This window comes from Triticum urartu, chromosome 7A, assembly GCF_056163025.1.
Source record: "Triticum urartu cultivar PI428250 chromosome 7A, HENAU_Tu73, whole genome shotgun sequence".
Classification (NCBI taxonomy): domain Eukaryota; kingdom Viridiplantae; phylum Streptophyta; class Magnoliopsida; order Poales; family Poaceae; genus Triticum; species Triticum urartu.
The window spans coordinates 142,367,824-142,386,546 of NC_141879.1; the positions used below are offsets into that span (position 1 = coordinate 142,367,824).

At 48.1% G+C, this 18,723-nt stretch overlaps 1 protein-coding gene across 1 annotated transcript; it reads right to left on the reverse strand.

The window, feature by feature from the left end:
* Positions 1–911: 911 nt before the first annotated feature.
* Positions 912–2,201, reverse strand: LOC125520156 (mitochondrial outer membrane protein porin 2-like). The gene is made up of 5 exons (XM_087538020.1): positions 2,169–2,201; positions 1,908–1,979; positions 1,735–1,821; positions 1,401–1,651; positions 912–1,318 (listed from the first exon to the last, which is right to left on the reverse strand). Exons 1-5 carry the CDS (start codon positions 2,199–2,201, stop codon positions 1,015–1,017), a joined length of 747 nt encoding a protein of 248 aa, XP_087394146.1. The 3' UTR covers positions 912–1,014.
* Between the last annotated feature and the right edge of the window lie 16,522 nt (positions 2,202–18,723).

Below are 18,723 nucleotides of genomic sequence, written 5' to 3' on the forward strand. Positions count from 1 at the left end.
GCAACAAATTTGTCCGGCAACACACACTTGAAGTACTCAAGTTCTTTTGCGAGCGACTGTATCTCATGAGCCTGCTGTACAACAGGGCGCTCATCAGTCATCTTGTAGTCATAGAATTGCTCCATGACGTACAACTCGCTGCCGGCGTCCGAGGCACCAAACTTGGCCTCGAGCGCAGCCCACATGTCCTTGCCGTTGTCAAACGACATATACGAATCCACAATGGAGTCATCAAGAACACTCAGAAGAGCGCCTTTAAAGAGGGTATCGATCTTCTCAAAAGCTTCCAGCTGTGCTGGATTAAGATCGCCCTCAGGCTTGCCCTTGGTGGCATCATAGCAGCCCATGGTCTGAAACCAGTAGACTGCTCTCGTGCGCCACCTCTTATATTGCGCCCCCTTAAAGGCAGGCGGCTTCAGATGCGCAGCAAAACCACTCGGAGTAAATTGCCTATAATCAGGTTTTTGGATTGTTGGAAATATGAGCAAATTACTACGAGATTTAATCCGAATAAACAGAAGATAAATCATGACCACAGCAGCGGATATTAAACTAATCATGCGAACTAGCATAGCAGATGAACATATCACATCTAGGGCACATACTAGAAGCATGAATTCTACCATGATCTCGAACAATAAGGATAGAATAACATACGGTGCAGCGGGTGCAACACCGCCGGAGTTGACGTTGTCGCCCATGTCGTCGAGGACGAGGTTGCCGAGGTCGGGGAAGAAGTCGTCGTTCGCGAAGTCGTCGCTGCCAGCAGTCGCGCGAGTGCGCTCACCTTATAAGGAGGTGCAACTCTCACTCAACTTCCGGGGTGGAACTAAACTTTAGCCTCACTCACTCCACTCACATGTGTGCATGAATGGGCCAAGAGAATTTCAGAATTTTAGTTGGGCTTTGGGTCAAAGGCCTACTAGCAAAATTCCAACAACTTCATCCACCAGCACATACTGTATCACATGCTACCACCAAAAATCAATGACCTAAACTAGTGAGGGCACGCACTCACGCCCCTAGCGCGACACACAGACCAAACTTGGTATCCTTTTGAGGCGCTTGGGAATTGGACTCGGCGGAGAAGGCGACGTAGCGCTTGGGCTTGGGGCCGTACCGGAGCAGGACGCTCACCGCTCCATCACTGCCAAGCTTGGCCTTCACCGTTGTGTTCGGATCCAGAGAATGAGAAAAACCCGCCGTAAGAGTGCTGTCGTTGGAAGACAGAACACGTTGCACCTTGGCAGCGATGGACGTCGTCTCGTCTAACTTCTGATGATAAGTTGCTGTGAGAACGTCGGCATTTTCCCTAGCATTGAAATTTGGTAATGTTAGTGTCACTAAAATGCAATGATCGTGTATAAGTTGTGCAGAAAAGCCACAGATAACTGGCTCACATTGTGAAAGAAGCACCCACGTCTTCTTCCGATAGAACCAAACCACAGGTGTACTTAGGAAATCGCAGGAGCTGGGTTTCAAGGGAACCAACCGCGCCCAAAGCATCGAGGGACTTTGTGATGACCGAAACATCAGCACCTAAAGCAATGCTTTTCGTGCCAATCATAGCAGAAAACGAAACAATTGGCGATCCCTGAAGCTCAGAACTTCCGGTTATACAAGCACCGAGATGACGATACTGAAGGTCCACCTAAATTAACAGAAAAAACCTGATTATCTACACGGCAGGAAATCACCACCGTTCATACATAGCCACCTACAGAGAGTCGGTACCTTCGATGAGCTCTGGAAGGAGACGGGAATAGACAGAAGTCCGTTCAAACCAGGCCTCAACACATCATCAAGTGTAAGTTTGATAAGCTGAAGATATAAAAAAACAAATGAGTTTGACAATCAACCATCTAAGATAGAGAGAAGGGAGTGGGGGGCAACAAAAGGCAACTTGCCTTTGTATCAGATGACAACTCAAATCCCAAAGATGCTTTTCCAACTTGCTCAGAGCCATCAGACAAAAGAACCTACAAGATGAAGTAAACTATAACAGATTGAAAATTTTATATATGATGACCGACGTGCCAGCTCAGTAGTTATCAAGAAAAGACCCACCGAATGAACAGCAGACAGTAAACATTTTACGCACCAAAACGAGTCAACAGGCACAAGCAAAATTACTCAGCACAAAAAGGAAGTTGAACAAACGAACTCACAGCGGTGTCAAGCACCTTACAGTCAGATACCATCTTCAGACCTGTGTTATAGTCCTGGTACAGCAAATCTGCAAAGAGGATAGAAACAAATAATATATATAAGTAAACAGATGTCTCAAACCACAACATCAGACAACAGATAATTACTGAAGTCAGAACATACCATACGCCTTTTTGCCGATCTCATGAAAAAAGCAAGCATAGTCTCCATCTGCAGGCTGCTTCTCACCTCCCTCTGAATCCTCCTTGTCTCCCTCTGAATGATGCTTCTCATTTACCTTGTCGGGCACCTGGACAGCAACTCCCTCTGCATCCCCCTTATCTCCCACCGAATGATGCTTCTCATCCACCTCAGCAGGCAACTGGACAGCCACTGCTGGCTTCTGGACAGGCACTGGGGAGAACTCACCATTACCTGTGCATCAACACGTTAGAAGTCGCATATAAACATACAATAGAACAAACTAAGGAGGACAGGTTACCTGTGAAAGGGCAAACATCTGAACACCCTTTTTCAGCATACTTATCCAGAAGATATGCAGACCATCCACCATGAGATAGTAATTTTACGATCTCAATGTACGTGTTGGCAATCCTGGAAGGAAAGAAAACAGGAGTTTCCACCTTCGAGATAGCATCATTAACTGCTTTCACAGGATCCTAAAGCCAATTACGCATTCTATTAGTATCAACAACATGAAACCATGAATTACAAGATAATATCCAGCATATGACAACAGGATTGTAATTCACAGTCAGAAACTTAAGCAAACAGACAACAGGATGGTAAAAGCACAGTCAGAAACTTAAGCAAACAGTTTGGACAGTCAACAAATGACAATAAGATTGAAAAGCCCAGTCAGAAAGTTAAGCAAACAGTTTGTACATTCAACAAATGACAACAGGATTGAAAAGCAGTCAGAAACTTAAGCAAACAGCTTGGACAGTCAATAAGTGACAACAGGATTGAAAAACATGATAATAATTAAATGCCGGGTCAGAAAATAATCCTCATTATCCGAGAAACCAAGCCAAGCAGAGCAAGTTCTGTTTCACTTTTTTTGGCAGAATTCTAGTTACGAGACAAGCAACATCAACAATCCAGGCAAAACATAAACTGAACATGACCACACTGATATGACAATGCTAAACCATCCAGGATGCTCTGAGCAGTGTCAGTGCTATTTGATACCTACTACTATTTGAGCAATCAGAGCCCCGGTGACATTTCATATGGAGCGTGATTTAATCTTGGACACAATTTCGTTACTCCTAGCAAGACGACATCAGCCTGAACAAAGATTTCTACAATGTGCAACTCTAAATCCAAGGATGAATCCGCAACATCAGCAGGAATATCGTCTACGAAATGCCAATGTGAAGCAGATAACATGAGCGAAAACTTGTGGGTTTGCAGACTAGTACCAAGAAAGGGACAGCCGGTGGGGTAGCAGAGCCCGCCGGGGGTGCAGAGGCAGGGGCGGCGCCCGTCGTTGCTGGTCTCGCACCAGCCGATGGGGCAGCAGAACCCGCCCGGGGTGCGGCGGGAGGTGTCGGGGGCGTCTTGGCTGCTCTCGCGGCGCTTCGGACGGCCCTTGTGGCCCGTATGACGGCAGGCAGCCTGGCGCGCCAGGCGGCCCCAAGAACTCGGCCCACCGCGCCGCCGCCCGACGCCCTGAGTAGCACGATCGATACGGGGACAAGAACGAGGTAAGCAACCTGGAGATGAGGAAAGAAACCAAGAGCAAGCGACGAAACCCTCGTTACCCGAGAATGAAGAGCAGCGCGAGCCCGTTGAGCTCGTCGGCGCGGGAGCTCTCGATCTCGGACCGGTCCCGATCAACCATGTCCTCCGGGTCCATGTTGACACCGGCAGCGGTCGGGGCAGGAGGGGGGCAGCGGTGGGAGGGGGAGGGCAGGAGGAGGGCTGCGGGTAAGGCGGTGGCCTGAAGGGGAGAGGGCAGGTTGCAAATGCTGGGCGATGGGAACCTTGGCTAGCTTTGTATCCGGTGGCGAGGGAGGCGGGAAGAAGGGGCGAGCGATTACGCCAACGGATTGCCGAGCTAGAAATTCCGGTGCGTGATGGGCTGAGAAATACAGTAGCCGGAGTGCGTCGGAATTCCATGCGCCCAAGAAGCCTGACAGGGCTTAGTTAGGCCCAGATGGCACTCGGTTGGGTAGTGAGAGAGCCTAGATTTTCACAATGTAGGTCGTGCGCTGTTCGGGGGTGAACAATTCGAAGGAAAGCAAGTATAAAACATGTTGGTTTGCTAAATTAAAGTCCATTCGTTCAGAGAGAAATTTATTCGAATGGAGAAGAGCAAATGGCCATGCGTTGGGGAGCTCACTTTTGGACGGAATGCTGTCTGGAAGTGAACAATTCGAACAAGAGCAAAGGAAGGCAGTGTTGATTTGCTGAATTAAATCGGGGCAAATCCTTTCCTTCACAATGTAGGCCGTGCCGTTGTTTGGGCAGGTAAAAAAATTGGTTCGAAGTGTGTTCAGAAGTGAACAGCTCAGAGAAAACCAAGTAAGACCATGTTGATTTGTTCAATAGAATCGGGGGAAAAGGCTAAAAGGTTTCAGATTGGAGGAGGATTGCAACTGTTTTACCAAGAAATTCGAGCAAAATTCCCAACAGGCAATGAAAAATTCGCACCTCACTGGCGGTCGTAGACTGAAATCCGATTGCACCATGGGTCTGCTTGTCTCGTGGTTGAGCGATTCACCGTCTCCCTGACGGTCCAGCCTCCTGAAAGAAAATCAAACAGGCGTCAGATCCAAGCGGCCACGGGACAGCTGAATGCCAAAGATAGACCGCCACATCACCGTAGAGCCGGAAGCGGTGCGCCGCATCATCGACGATGCGCCATGGCCGCGGCCTGCTCAGCGTTGCCACGTGGCCACGGCTGACTCGCCGTTGCCTCGGCCACCGAGGCCAGGGCTACAGCTTGCCCAACATCTGGCACCATGGCCGTAGAGGATGGGACTATTGATGTGTCCTTTATGAGGTAGGAGGAATGATTAGGGCAGGATGGAAGAGCTCCACAGGCCATGGCCAAGGCCGTGGAGAATACGAGAGGAAGAAGAAGCTCAATAACTAAATCTTGTAAATCCTCGGTCTGATCGCGGTCTAAGGCCTCTCCCGATGCAAAAAAAAATAATGTGGCAAGGTAATTAAGAGAAGAGAGATGGGTGTGGTGGCTCCAGGAAAAAACAATGCCAAGCGCGGGAACCTAGGAAAACACTTAAATGAAAAAAGCCCATCAATGCATGGACAAGTTTAGTTGCTAAATTATTAAATGAAGGATGCTTAGCAACAACAAGCTAAGCATCTTTGCATTGAGGACTTTAGTTGGTAGATTTTTAATGTGTTTAGCACCTCATCTTAGCACTAGTGCATTGGAGGAGGTCTAGGCCCAGTTCTTTTGCTAGAATCTGAGGATTCTCCTAGAATCTGATCCCTACCCAGCTTCTCCCAGAATCTTTGAGCCCCATTTATTTTACAATCCTATCTAGTTAGGGTCTAATTAGACATGATTGTAAAACAAATGGGACTCAAAAATTCTGAAAAAAGCTGGGTAGGAGTCGGATTCTGGCAAAAGAACTGGGCCTAAGAGCATCTCCAACGGAAAAAAGGCCCTTTTTGCGCACGAGAACTCGGTTGGCTCACTTTAGCACACGCCGGATTCCGGCGCACTAAAAAAACTATGCACCTGTGAAAAAGCAGCAACGCGCGTGGCAGTTTTGGCGTGCGGCGTCCAGCACGCTCTATAAAACCCGTGCGCGGGCGTCCGCCAACCACCGTTGTCGGTGTCAAAACCGGCGGATCTCAGGTAGGGGGTCCCGAACTGTGCGTCTAGGCGGATGGTAACAGGAGGCAGGGGACACGATATTTACCCAGGTTCGGGCCCTCTTGATGGAGGTAAAACCCTACGTCCTGCTTGATTGTTCTTGATAATATGAGTAGTACAAGAGTTGATCTACCACGAGATCAGAGAGACTGAACCCTAGAAGCTAGCATATGGTATGATTGTATATTCGTCCTACGGACTAAACCCTCCGATTTATATAGACACCGGAGGGGGCTAGGGTTACACGGAGTCGGTTACAAGGAAGGAGATCTACATATCCATATTGCCAAGCTTGCCTCCCACGCCAAGGAGAGTCCCATCCGGACACGGCACGAAGTCTTCAATCTTGTATCTTCATAGTCCAATAGTCCGGCCAAAGGATATAATCCGGCTGTCCGGATACCCCCTAATCCAGGACTCCCTCAGTATCCCCTGAACCAGGCTTCAATGATGACGAGTCCGTTGCGCAGATTGTCTTCGGCATTGCAAGGCGAGTTCCTCCTCCGAATACTTCATAGAAGATTTTGAACACGAGGATCGTGTCCGGCTCTGCAAAATAAGTTCCACATACCACCGTAGAGAGAATATTATTTCCACAAATCTAATCTGCTGACGTACCCCATAGCGTGACATCACACCACAGCCAAGTCTTTATTCGAATCATTTTTCATAACCTATCTCAGCGTATTTCGCGAGGCGGTTTCCTTGGCACGTCTTGTCGAAGCAGAGATCGTGTCCCCTTATTACGGGATTCTCATCAATACGGACGTGGGTAACCCAACCGCGCCAGCAATTCCGATGCTTGGGGGATAAGCGAGTTTTACCAGGCTGGTGGGGGCATAGTTTCGTCCGCCCTTATAAAGGGATAAGGTTTCACCTTTTTCTACCCATGCCTTCTTCCTCCTTGCTCATCCATTCTCGCGCACTCGAGCTCCAGCGCCCAAGTCCACATCCTTCTCCTCAACTCTCTCCAAACATGTCCGGAGCGGGAGGCAAGTGGATGGTCTCCTCCGTCACGGAGGGACACATCAAAAAACTACATGGGGCCGGATACTTAGCCGCGGATATCGCGCACCGGCTGCCAGCCGCAGGCAGATCGTCCCTACCTCGGAACCTTACGAAAGGGTGGTTTTCCTCCCCCACTTCGTCTGCGGACTGGGGTTTCCCCTCCATCCATTCGTCCGCGGCCTTATATTCTATTATGGACTGGACTTTCATGATCTGGACCCAAATTTCATCCTCAACATCTCGGTGTTCATCGTCGTGTGCGAGGCTTTTCTCCGCATCCGGCCCCACTTCGGCCTGTGGCTGAAGACCTTCAATATCAAGCCGAAGGTAGTAGGCGGCCAACAAGCGGAATGCGGCGGAGCCATTGTGGGCAAAATGCCCAACGTTACATGGCTCGAGGGCTCCTTCGTGGAGACCATAAAGGGGTGGCAATCGGGGTGGTTCTACGGGGCTATTTGGATTGAGCCCTATCTTGCCCTACCAAAAAATTAGCAAGACCAATTCCAGGGCATGACCAAAAAATTGGCAAGTCATGGCTGTTTGGATTGTAGCCATTGCAATGTCCAAAATTTTGGCAAAAACAGACTTCCGTTTGGTTTGCAACCATTGACTTGATAATCATACTATTCTTGGGAATAATTGACACGTCTATTACAAACTTTCTGAATATATATATATATATAGAGAGAGAGAGATTAAAGCAAAGATGCAATCAAGAGAAAAACAACAACATAATGTCATGAGACTGCTATGGCCGGAAGTTGCTAATCACGCCGAGCCGCAGGGACCATGCTGCATGCATTTACTTTTTTTTCTTCTTTTGCTAAAACAAGTTGCATGCATTTACTTTCCTTTTTTGGCTAAAACAAGCTGCATGTACTAGCCTTTTTTCCGCTAACAACAAGCTACATGTATCAGCCTTTTTTCCGTTAACAATGGGCAGTTGCTAATCGTTGCGAGGAAACCCGATTAGTTACAGGTAAAATAATCAAAACGAGCGTCTGCATGCACTGCATGCGAATAGAAAAGGAATATTATATTGGGCCCACGGAGGATTAGGGGAGAGAGTCGCCGTGCCAATCTTTTGGCGAAGCTTTTCTGCGCCCGCAGCTCGCCAGCGAGTTGGCAAGATTTACATGGGTGTGCCACGGGCGAGCTAGGCGCGCCAATATTTTGGTAGTAGTCCAAACGGCTGCCAAATTGTATGGGCTAGCCAATTTTTTGGAATGGTCAGAGTTGGTAGCAATCCAAACACACCCTACATCACCGAGCCGCGCGACACCAACTGGGTGGCGGCCCCCGAGTTTCGATCCGGAATCCCCACGCGGCTCACTTCCTGGAAGGAGAAGGGCCTGTCCTGGGGCTCATCGGTGGAGCTGGACGGACTCCAGAAGTGTATCCGGAACATGATAAGCAAGAAACTTAAGCTTGTCAACATAGTCCAAGTCATGCTCTTCCGCCGGATCCTCCCGTGTCAACAACGGGCTTTCAACTTATGGGAGTTTGACCCGGCCCAGCACCAGACTCTACGCGAGCTCTTCGACACGACGCATAAGGACGTCTGGAAGGTGGTGTTCAAGGGCGCCGAGGTCCCACTTCTCTTACCGAGGACCGCGGGCTAAGCGCGAAGCACCCTGCGAATCCGGTAAGTTCTGTACATCTGGTAGAGTATTTATTTCCCATAGCTTAACCATGTGCGGGCTCTGAGCTCCCATGCCTTTGATAGGACTGGGTGGAGACATCGGAGCAGATTAATTGTCCGACCCCTCTGCCCGAAGACCCTGCAGACGCTCTCCTGACGAAGATGCGGAGTTCGGCTCCTTATGTGGTGCCAAAGAAGACCAAGAAGAAGGCCATGGGAACCCGAAAGAGTTCCCGGTGCCAGGTGGTATCAGACACATTGTCCGATAACTCCGAGACACACTCCTCCCATGAAAACGAGGAGGAGGAAGATGAAGATTCTCCCCCTCCAGCCGAGGGAGACAAGAAAAGGAAGGCCGCCCCAACCGGGAAGGCCGAAGGGTCCAAGAAGGGAAGGACTCTCCTTCCGGACTGTTCCACCACCGCCGGCGACGGCGAAGACGAGTGGCTACTCAGGGCCAAGCCCCTGACGAAGTCGTAAGTATTCGGATACCAGAGTAACTCATAGCATACTTTTGTTGCACTGCTTCTCCTAACGTCGAATATGATTATGCAGTCCGCCCCGAGCCCGTATCGACGTATCCTCGTCGGACGGTTCCTTGGACTCGTTGGATATGAATAGTGATACCCTTCCAACCGCCTCCTCTCCTTGCCCTACGGATAATGTCGAGGTATTGTCTCAAGGGGCACCGAGCCGGGGGGAGATAGTCCCGGAGGCGCCTCAAGGCGACCTTCCGGACTCCAGGAGCAAAGGGAGCAAGACTCCCAAGGGCTCCAAGTTTGGCCCTCAGCCGACCACCACGCCGGAACCTCCAGTGGTTCCGGACTCCGGCAGGCGGCCCCCTTCCAAGAGGGGCAAGCCGCCCGTGCCGGTGACCTCTGTCCATCCAGAGGCACCGGACAACCTGCTGGGAGCGCTTCGCGGCGCTTCCATCGACGAAGAGCACCGCACTATTATGAGTGCGGTGATCAAGAAGGTTCAGTCCGCCAAGAGCAGACTGACTGAAGCCTGTGCGAGCCTTCTAACAGGCTTTGAGGTAAGTATTTAAAATATAGGAAAATATTACCGCATAGACAGTAGCCCCTGATGCTCTGTTTGGTGTTCACAAAGAAAAGCCGAATAGAGGATCAAATAATATCTGCAGGAGTCTAATATAAGTATGTCTGTATGCGTATGCAGGCTTCGCTGCTGACCTCTACCGCACTGACTGCGGAGGTCGCCGCACTGAAGCAGGACCTCGAGCGGTCCGAGAAAGAGCTCGGCCTTACCAAGAGGCAGCTCGATGAGAACAAAGGTAAGTAATACCTTGTCTATATATATATATATAAAGATGTGCACTGGTAGAAAAAGGGCCTTTTGTCCCGGTTCCTAAACCGAGACTAAAGGGTCGGTACTAATGCCCTGTCCCTTTAGTCCCGGTTCAATCTAGAACCGGGACTGATGGGCCTCCACGTGGCCTGTGCATGGAGCCCAGGCAGGAGACCCTTTGGTCCCAGTTGGTGGCACCAACCGGGACCAATAGGCATCCACGCGTCAGCATTTCTGTGGCTGGGGTTTTTGTTTTTTTTGAAAGGGGGGGGGGTTTGGGGGTTTTGGGGGGTTAATTTAGGTGTTTCATATATTGTGTTAGCTAGCTATAATTAATAGAGAGAAGTGTCCTCTCTTATGTCCGTGCTTGGTCGACGCTACGTACTATACATACGTATAGAGAGGACTAGACACGCTAGCTAGCTAGTAAGCAAACGAAGGAAACAGAAGATCGTCATGAACATATATGCATACAGAGAGAAGTGATATCGACCACCTCTCCTTCTCTGAGAGATTGGTCGAACAACAAGTTCTCGTATATCTATCCGACACTACCGGCTACATATATACAATATTGATCTCTTACAAATATAATCATATGGACTCATGGTCCACATAGTATTCTCCATCTTCAGCGATCACGTGGTCAAGAAAGAATGCCGCCAATTCCTCTTGAATTGCTCGCATGCGAGCTGGTGCTAGGAGTTCATCCCGCTTCCGAAACATCTAATTTGAAGAAGGGGGTCAATACATATATATATATATGAGTGAATGAAACTCAACACAAATGATGGTAATAAAATAAAATTGTGAATGTTGTTATTTACGTACTTCATATTGTTTGTTAGTGTAGCCCCGCTCACAGGTCGTGTGGCGGATGGACTCGCAAACGTAGTATCCACAGAAATCATTCCCTTGTTCCTGTCACAACCACTTTACAAGAAATAGAGGTCAATTAAACTGATAAGCAAGAATGCCAAATGGTATTGATGAAACTAGCGCTTGAATCAATAGGAGATGCACGGAACATGCTACTATAGTGCTAACTTTCGGGTATCTAAATTGCAGCTTCTTCGGGAGTCCTGGAGCTTTTTTGGAGAATTTTTTCCAAACCCTGCCAGACAAAGAAAACAATTACTTGATATATCAGGAAATGAACAAAGTTGCTGATATGGTGGATAATGATCAATTTAACTTACTTCTCGAGCATTTGAGTCATGTCTGCATAGTCCTGGGGATCTTTTCGTCTTGAGTCTAAGACGGTTACTAGTCCCTGCTCAAGCTTAATCTCTAGGAGAATATAGTGGTAACTGCACATGCATGCATAACTCATCAATTACATTACTATAACCTTGACTAATATATAAGGGGAACCGAATACGCACAAGACAGTAACACTCACTTGAAGTTGTAAGGAAAGAGTATTATATCTTTGTTTTCATTTATTACCAACGATCGTAGCAAGTTGGCCTCGATATCTGCGGCATGAAATTTAACCTGAGTTGCATCTATGAGATATGTGTTAATGAACCCAATATCACCGACTTGTCTTTTCTTCAATTCGGCGATCTTCAATCTGCATAATATATTGAGGATGATTATAAATACATGCAATGAAAGAGCTGAGCTATATAGAGAGACTTAATGACAGAAGTAGTACTACTTACATACAGTAGCAGGCGACCGTTGTTTTATCGAGGGCCAATTGATTGAAAAACTGAAAGAACTCCTCGAATGGAACAAGCAACAGTTCAATTCCAACGAGGTCATGCTCCTTTTTAACTTTCACATACAAAGTACTCCTCCCCCCAAAGTCTCTGCAGATTTTCAAGTACCAATCATGCAATCTTCGCATCATCGTTGATAGAGATCTTTCATCTTTGACGAGAGGCTTCCTGTACTCGTATCTTTGTATCTGCACCTCCATGAAATCATAATGTACATCGTCGGGTAGGTAATTGCCAAGATTGCTATAACCGGGCACCATCCTCGGATCATTAGCGACGTTGTCACTAGGCACCTTGAGCGGGGGGCATGATTGCTTCGCTTGTTCGCCGAGCTGGGCAATTTGTTTCCCAGCTCGTCGTTCTTTCAGCCTTTGATCACTGACAGTACTTCCCGACCGCTCCGCTTCGGCAAATTCCTTTCCAATAATGCGCTCATAGTTTCCTTTCGGCGGAGACTTGGGTGGTTTTGTCAGGGCAGCCAGAGTGCGCTTCACTTTCACCAGATCTACCTTCTCCTCCGGAGGTGGATGTTTCTTTGCTTTCACCCCTTCAAAGTAGTTCCTCACTTCTTCTCGTGCGATCTCGGCGTTCTCCTCCGGGGTCCTCTCGTATGGTAACTTCTCTGGAGTCTTCAGAGAAGGACCAAATCTGTATTTCCTCCCGCCTCTGGCTGTACTGCTAGACGCCGGCAGAGCAGACGGAGCGGTTGTCTTCTTTACTTGCTTACGAGGCGGAGGAGAAGGACTACGACGCGCCGGAGCAGCCGGAGCGGCGGCAGGTCTCTTCCGCCCTTGCTGACGAGGCGGAGAAGGAGGAGGCTGGCTGCTCGGGCGCGTCGGCGCAGACGGAGAAGGAGGCGGAGTGCCGCCACGCGCTGGAGAAGGAGCCGGTCGAGTGCCCTGATCGTCACTCGCCGGAGGAGGAGGCGGTGGAGGAGGCGGAGTGCCCTGACTCGCCAGAGGAGGAGGCGGTGGAGGAGGCGGAGTGCCCTGACTCGCCGGAGGAGGAGGCGGAGTGCCCTGACTTGCCGGAGGAGGAGGAGGCGGAGGCGTCCAGTTCGGAAGGTTGATGAGCTCCTTCCGCCATAGGCATGGAGTCTTCAGAGCAGACCCCAGCCTAGTCTCCCCTTCACCGGTAGGGTGGTCAAGCTGGAGGTCCTCAAATCCCTCCATTATTTCATCCATCATCACCCTAGCATATCCTTCTGGAATCGGTCGGCGGTGAAAAGTTGCGCCGGGTTCAGTAGGATAAACAGAGCCAACAGCCGCCTTGACCTTCAAATTCATCCATTGCGTCATAAGGTGGCAATTTTGAGACTCCGTGATAGCATCCACGGGATAGCTGGCAGGAGCCGTCAAGGCATGCTCCGGCTGAAGCAGCTCGGTGGAAGCCATGCTGCTTCTCCGCTGAGAAAGCGAGGTAGCTTCGGGGGAAGCTTCGGCAGTACGTTTGCTGTGATTTGCTTCTCGTTCCTCTATCGCTTGTACCCTTGCTTGTAGCGCTTGCATTTGGGTCTACCGCACTTTTTTCCTCCTCTCATGGGATTTGTAACCGCCTGCGTCCGGAAACCCAACCTTCCACGGAATGGAGCATGGCGTGCCTCGTGTCCGTCCAGGGTGCTCAGGATTCCCGAGGGCCATTGTGAGCTCGTCGTTCTCTCTGTCTGGAAAGAACGTCCCTTACTGCGCTGCTTCGATATACTGCTGAAGCTTCCTGACTGGTATGTCCATTTGATTGTTCGTCCAAATGCACTTCCCTGTTACAGGGTCCAAGGTTCCGCCAGCCCCGAAGAACCAAGTCCGGCAACGGTCTGGCCAGTTAATTGTCTCTGGTTCGATCCCTTTATCAACCAGATCATTCTCAGTCTTGGCCCACTTAGGCCGGGCTACGAGGTAGCCACCTGACCCCGTGCGATGGTGATGCTTCTTCTTCGCAGCATTTTGCTTGTTTGTCGCCGACATCTTCTTACTCTTTTCCGATGTCTTGTGGGCCACAAATGCGGGCCTGTGATCTCTGATCTTCTCATATCTGCCCTTGAATTCTGGTGTCTCATTATTTTCGACAAACTTATTCAGATCTTTCTTCCACCTCCTGAATAGTTCTGCCATCCTCTTAAGAGCAAAAGACTTGATTAATTGCTCTTTAACTGGCTTCTCTGGATTATCCTCTGGCGGTAGGGTGAAATTTGACTTCAGCTCAGTCCAAAGATCATTTTTCTGCATATCATTGACATAAGACACCTCAGGGTCTTCTGTAGCCGGCTTAAACCATTGCTGGATGCTGATCGGGATCTTGTCCCTAACCAAAACCCCGCACTGAGCAACAAATGCGCTCTTTGTCCGGAAGGGTTCAATCGGTTGGCCGTCAGGCACGATTGCTATGATCTCAAACTTTTCATCCGAGCTCAACTTTTTCTTCGGGCCTCGTCTCTTTACCGAAGTTGTGCTCGATCCGGAGGGCTAGAAAAAAGAACAAAGACTTAATTAATATGTGTACATACCAAAATAATGAATGCATCAATTAGCTAGTCAGCAGAAGCTTAACTAATATATATATATCTGGCCGGACTCGGTTCGGTCACCGAAGACGTCATCACGGTCTCCTTCTTACACCGGCATTGGGTCACCGGAGCCGTCCTCACGGTCTCCTTCTTGCACCGGCATTAGGTCACCGGAGCCATCATAATCATAGCCAGCTGCTTCCAGACCATCGGTGTCGTTGAGAAACAACGAGCAGACGGCATCACTTCCTCGTGCGATTATGTCCCCCAACAACTCTTCTTGTACTTCGTCTCGGGCGGTGTCCATAGTTTCTACAAATATTGACAACATGGCAATTATTATTCAAACATGACAGATGGATATATTAGTGGCAAACGTAGAACTAATATTAATTAGTGGCCTCGACGCTGCTTCTCTAGGGTTTGGGGTGGCCTCGACGCTGCTTCTCTAGGGTTTGGGGTGGCCTCGACAACGCTTCAAGGATAAAAAAAGAAGGGTCGTCGAGGGTCACCGAGCGGTAGAGGAAACCCTAAATAGCAAGTATCGTGGGTGTGAGATACATGTGGCCGTCGGTGTCGGACACTACATCCACGTCCCACAAGTGACGTGGGCGTCGAAGCCCGCGCCACTTGTGGGACGTGGATGTAGTGTCCGACACCGACGGCCACATGTATCTCACACCGACAATACTTTCTATTTAGGGTTTCCTCTACCGGTCGGCGACCCTGACCCTCGACGACCCTCGTTCCCGATAAAATAAAGAGGAAGAATAAGAAAAAAAAGAGAAGAAGAGGAAGAAGAATAAAAAAAGAGAAGAAGAAACCCTAAATAGCAAGTATCGTGGGTGTGAGATACATGTGGCCGTCGGTGTTGGACACTACATCCACGTCCCACAAGTGATGTGGGCGTCGAAGCCTGCGCCACTTGTGGGACGTGGATGTAGTGTCCGACACCGACGGTACATGTATCTCACACCGACGATACTTTCTATTTAGGGTTTCTCCTCTACCGCTCGGCGACCCTCGACGATCCTCGTTCCCGATAAAAAAAAGAGGAAGAAGAAGAAGAAAAAGAGGAGAAGAAAAAATAGAGGAGATCTTCTCCTCTATTCTTTCTTCTCCTCTTTTTTTCTTTCTTATTCCTCTTCTTTTTTTATCCTCTTCTTCCTCTCATGTTCGACGACCCTCGACCCCTCGGCGACCCTAGACCCCTGGAACCCTCGACCCTCGATCCCTCGACCCTATACAACCCTCGAACCCTCGACCATCTACCCTAGTTCCCGATTCTATTTTCTCTTCTTCTCCACTATTCCTTTCTTCTTCTCCTCTTCTTTTTCTTCTTTTTTCTTCTTCTTATTTATTTCTCCTTTTCTTCCTCTCCTCTTGTTCTTTCTTTCCTCTTCTTATTTTCTTCTTTCCTATCATTCTTTTCCTTCCTTTCTTAATATCACTTAGCAAATTTTGCAACGATAGGGAGGGGGTGCTCCCGTGGTCTCAAATTCGTCTATGCACGATAGAAAATTCTGAAAAAAATACATCTATTATCCCTCAACGTCCCGCCTGATCATGAACAAAAAAAATCTGTGAATTAAAAAAACATCATGTTCTATGAACAAAAAAACATTATATTTCATCCACATTCGTGCATACATCATATATGGGATCATCTATGAAAAAAAACATCATATTCTATAAAAAAAACATTACATATATATAAAAAAACAAGCATATATATATAACAAGCATCTATCTTTTGCATATATACATGAACATATATATACACAGAGAACATATATACATACAATCATATACTCACACATATACATATAATCTGAAACAAAACACCATATATACATGAAAAAACAGATCGTGGGGGGGGGGGGCGGCGCCGGCCTGACAGGGCAGTGGCGGCTGGGCGGCTGGGCGGCGCGTGGCGCCAGCGCAGGGCAGGGGCGGCGCACGGCAGCCGCGCAGGGCGGGGGCGGCGGCGCGGCGGCCGCGCAGGACAGGGGCGCAGGGGCGTGGGACGGGAGGGGTTGTGCTCACAGGGGGCGGCGGCGACGGCGAAGGCGATCAGCCTGACGGCGTCGGTGGCGGCAGCGATGGCGAAGGCGAGCAGCCTGACAGCGTTGGTGGCGATGGCGACGAGGAGGAGCAGGGGCGTCGGGCGGCGACGGCGACGAGGAGGAGCAGGGGGCGTCGGGGGAGAAGTGGGTGATTTGGTCGAAAACTGCTAAGTGTTGTATATATAGCAAGAGCATTGGTCCCGGTTCGTGAAACCAACCGGGACTAATGCCACCTTTAGTCCCGGTTGGTGCCACCAACCGGGACCAAAGGCCTCTTTTCAGCAGCCCAAAGGGCGGGAAGCGGTGGCCTTTGGTCCCGGTTGGTGGCACCAACCGGGACTAAAGGGGGGCATTGGTCACGGTTTGTGCCACGAACCGTGACCAATGCCCCTCTTTAGTCCCGGTTGGTGCCACCAACCGGGACCAAAGGCCTTGTGCGGCTGCTGCGTCGAAAGTTTAGTCCCACCTCGCTAGTTGAGAGGGGTGCGCAGTGGTTTATAAGCCCCACCTCGCTAGTTGAGAGGGGAACACTTTATTTTGTTTCTACTTACAACAAAATACTTATTGTCGCTATTTTTTCTAGTTTTTTTGTTTTGTTTTCTACATTATTTATTTTCTTTTGTTTTTTGCTTTATTTTTTTATTCCTTTTGCTTTTAGTTTTAGAAAAATTATAAACTTTCTGTTAGTGCCATTAGTTTTCAAATTTGAAAACACCTTTTTAGTTTTTTTGTTTTCTTTGTTGCTTTATTTATTTTATTTTGTGATTAACTTTACTATAAAAATAGTTTTTTTCCTTTTTTTGATTTTTTTTGCATTATTTATTTTATTTTGTTTTTTGCTTTAATTTTTAATTCTGTTTGCTTTTAGGTTAGCAAAATTATAAACTTTCTGTTAGTGCCATTAGTTTTAGAAAAATTATAAATTTTCTGTTAGTGCCATTAGTTTTCAAATTTGAATAGTTAAAATTTGAATTCTTTGAAAATTGTTTGAATCACAAGTTTGTGATTAACTTACTAAAAAATGAGAATAGATGCGCTTATAGAGAAAATTCAACCTAAATTCCTAGTAAATTTCTATGAGTTTCAGAGAAACTCACTATGAATTTAGGTTAAACTTTTCTCTATTAGGGCATCTATTTTCACTTTGAGAGGAGCTCAACAAGGCAGAGAGGGAAGGGCTTATAAACCGGTGTGAGCCCCCTTCGGTTGGCGAGGTGGGACTAAACTCTGCCCGCAACGAGGACCAACCCTTTAGTCCCGGTTTGTGGCACAAACTGAGACTAATGGTCATGGGCCAGGGGCGAGGAGCAAAATTATAAACTTTCTGTTAGTGCCATTAGTTTTAGAAAGTTGAAAGTTGAAAGTTGGCATGGGCCAGGGACTAATGGTCATGGTATTACAAGGGCCGAACCATAAGACATGAAAGCATTTCAAATGAACTCTGAAAAAGATGGAAGTTGGCATGGTATCATAATTTCACCCACATAGCATGTGCATGTACAAAACGGACAATGGTAGCATGTTCGTGTGTTACGAAGTTGGCATGGTATCATCATAATAGTTGCGGGAGAAAGTCTTCACTTTTTCTTCGCTTGTGTCATTTGCTTATTGCGCCGTAACCATGGATAATCTTCATTGTTTATCAGGATGCTTGGGTCAGCCTTGACATTGAAGGGAGGAATTTCATGAAACTTTTCATAATCTTCAGACATGTCTGTCTTGCCGTCCACTCCCAGGATGTCCCTTTTTCCTGAAAGAACTATGTGGCGCTTTGGCTCATCGTATGATGTATTCGCTTCCTTATCTTTTCTTTTTCTCGGTTTGGTAGACATGTCCTTCACATAGATAACCTGTGCCACATCATTGGCTAGGACGAACGGTTCGTCAGTGTACCCAAGATTTTTCAGATCCACTGTTGTCATTCCGTACTGTGGGTCTACCTGTACCCCGCCGCCTAAAAAATTGACCCATTTGCACTTAAACAAAGGGACCTTAAAATCAGGTCCGTAGTCAAGTTCCCATATGTCCACTATGTAACCATAATATGTGTCCTTTCCGGTCTCGGTTGCTGCATCAAAGCGGACACCGCTGTTTTGGTTGGTGCTCTTTTGATCTTGGGCGATCATGTAAAATGTATTCCCATTTATCTCGTATCCTTTGTAAGTCAATACAGTCAAAGATGGTCCCCTGGACAACAAGTACAACTCATCACAAACAGTGTTGTCACCTTTGAGACGTGTTTCCAACCAACTGCTGAAAGTCCTGATGTGTTCACATGTAATCCAGTCATCGCACTGCTCCGGGTGTTTGGAGCGCAGACTATTCTTGTGTTCATTGACATACGGGGTCACCAAGGTAGAGTTCTGTACAACTGTGTAGTGTGCTTGAGACCAAGAATATCCGTCCCTGCATATTATTGAGTCTCTTCCAAGAGTGCCTTTTCCAGTTAG

What these genes read in the sequence shown, in the direction of transcription:
- LOC125520156 (XM_087538020.1), bottom strand. Translation starts at nt 2,201, where the DNA reads ATGGTATCTGACTGTAAGGTGCTTGACACCGCT. An exon ending in CCTTCCAGAGCTCATCGAAG is followed by an intron (nt 1,652 to 1,734) that starts GTACCGACTCTC and finishes CTGTTAATTTAG; the next exon opens with GTGGACCTTCAGTATCGTCA. An exon ending in GTGGGTGCTTCTTTCACAAT is followed by an intron (nt 1,319 to 1,400) that starts GTGAGCCAGTTA and finishes ACCAAATTTCAA; the next exon opens with TGCTAGGGAAAATGCCGACG.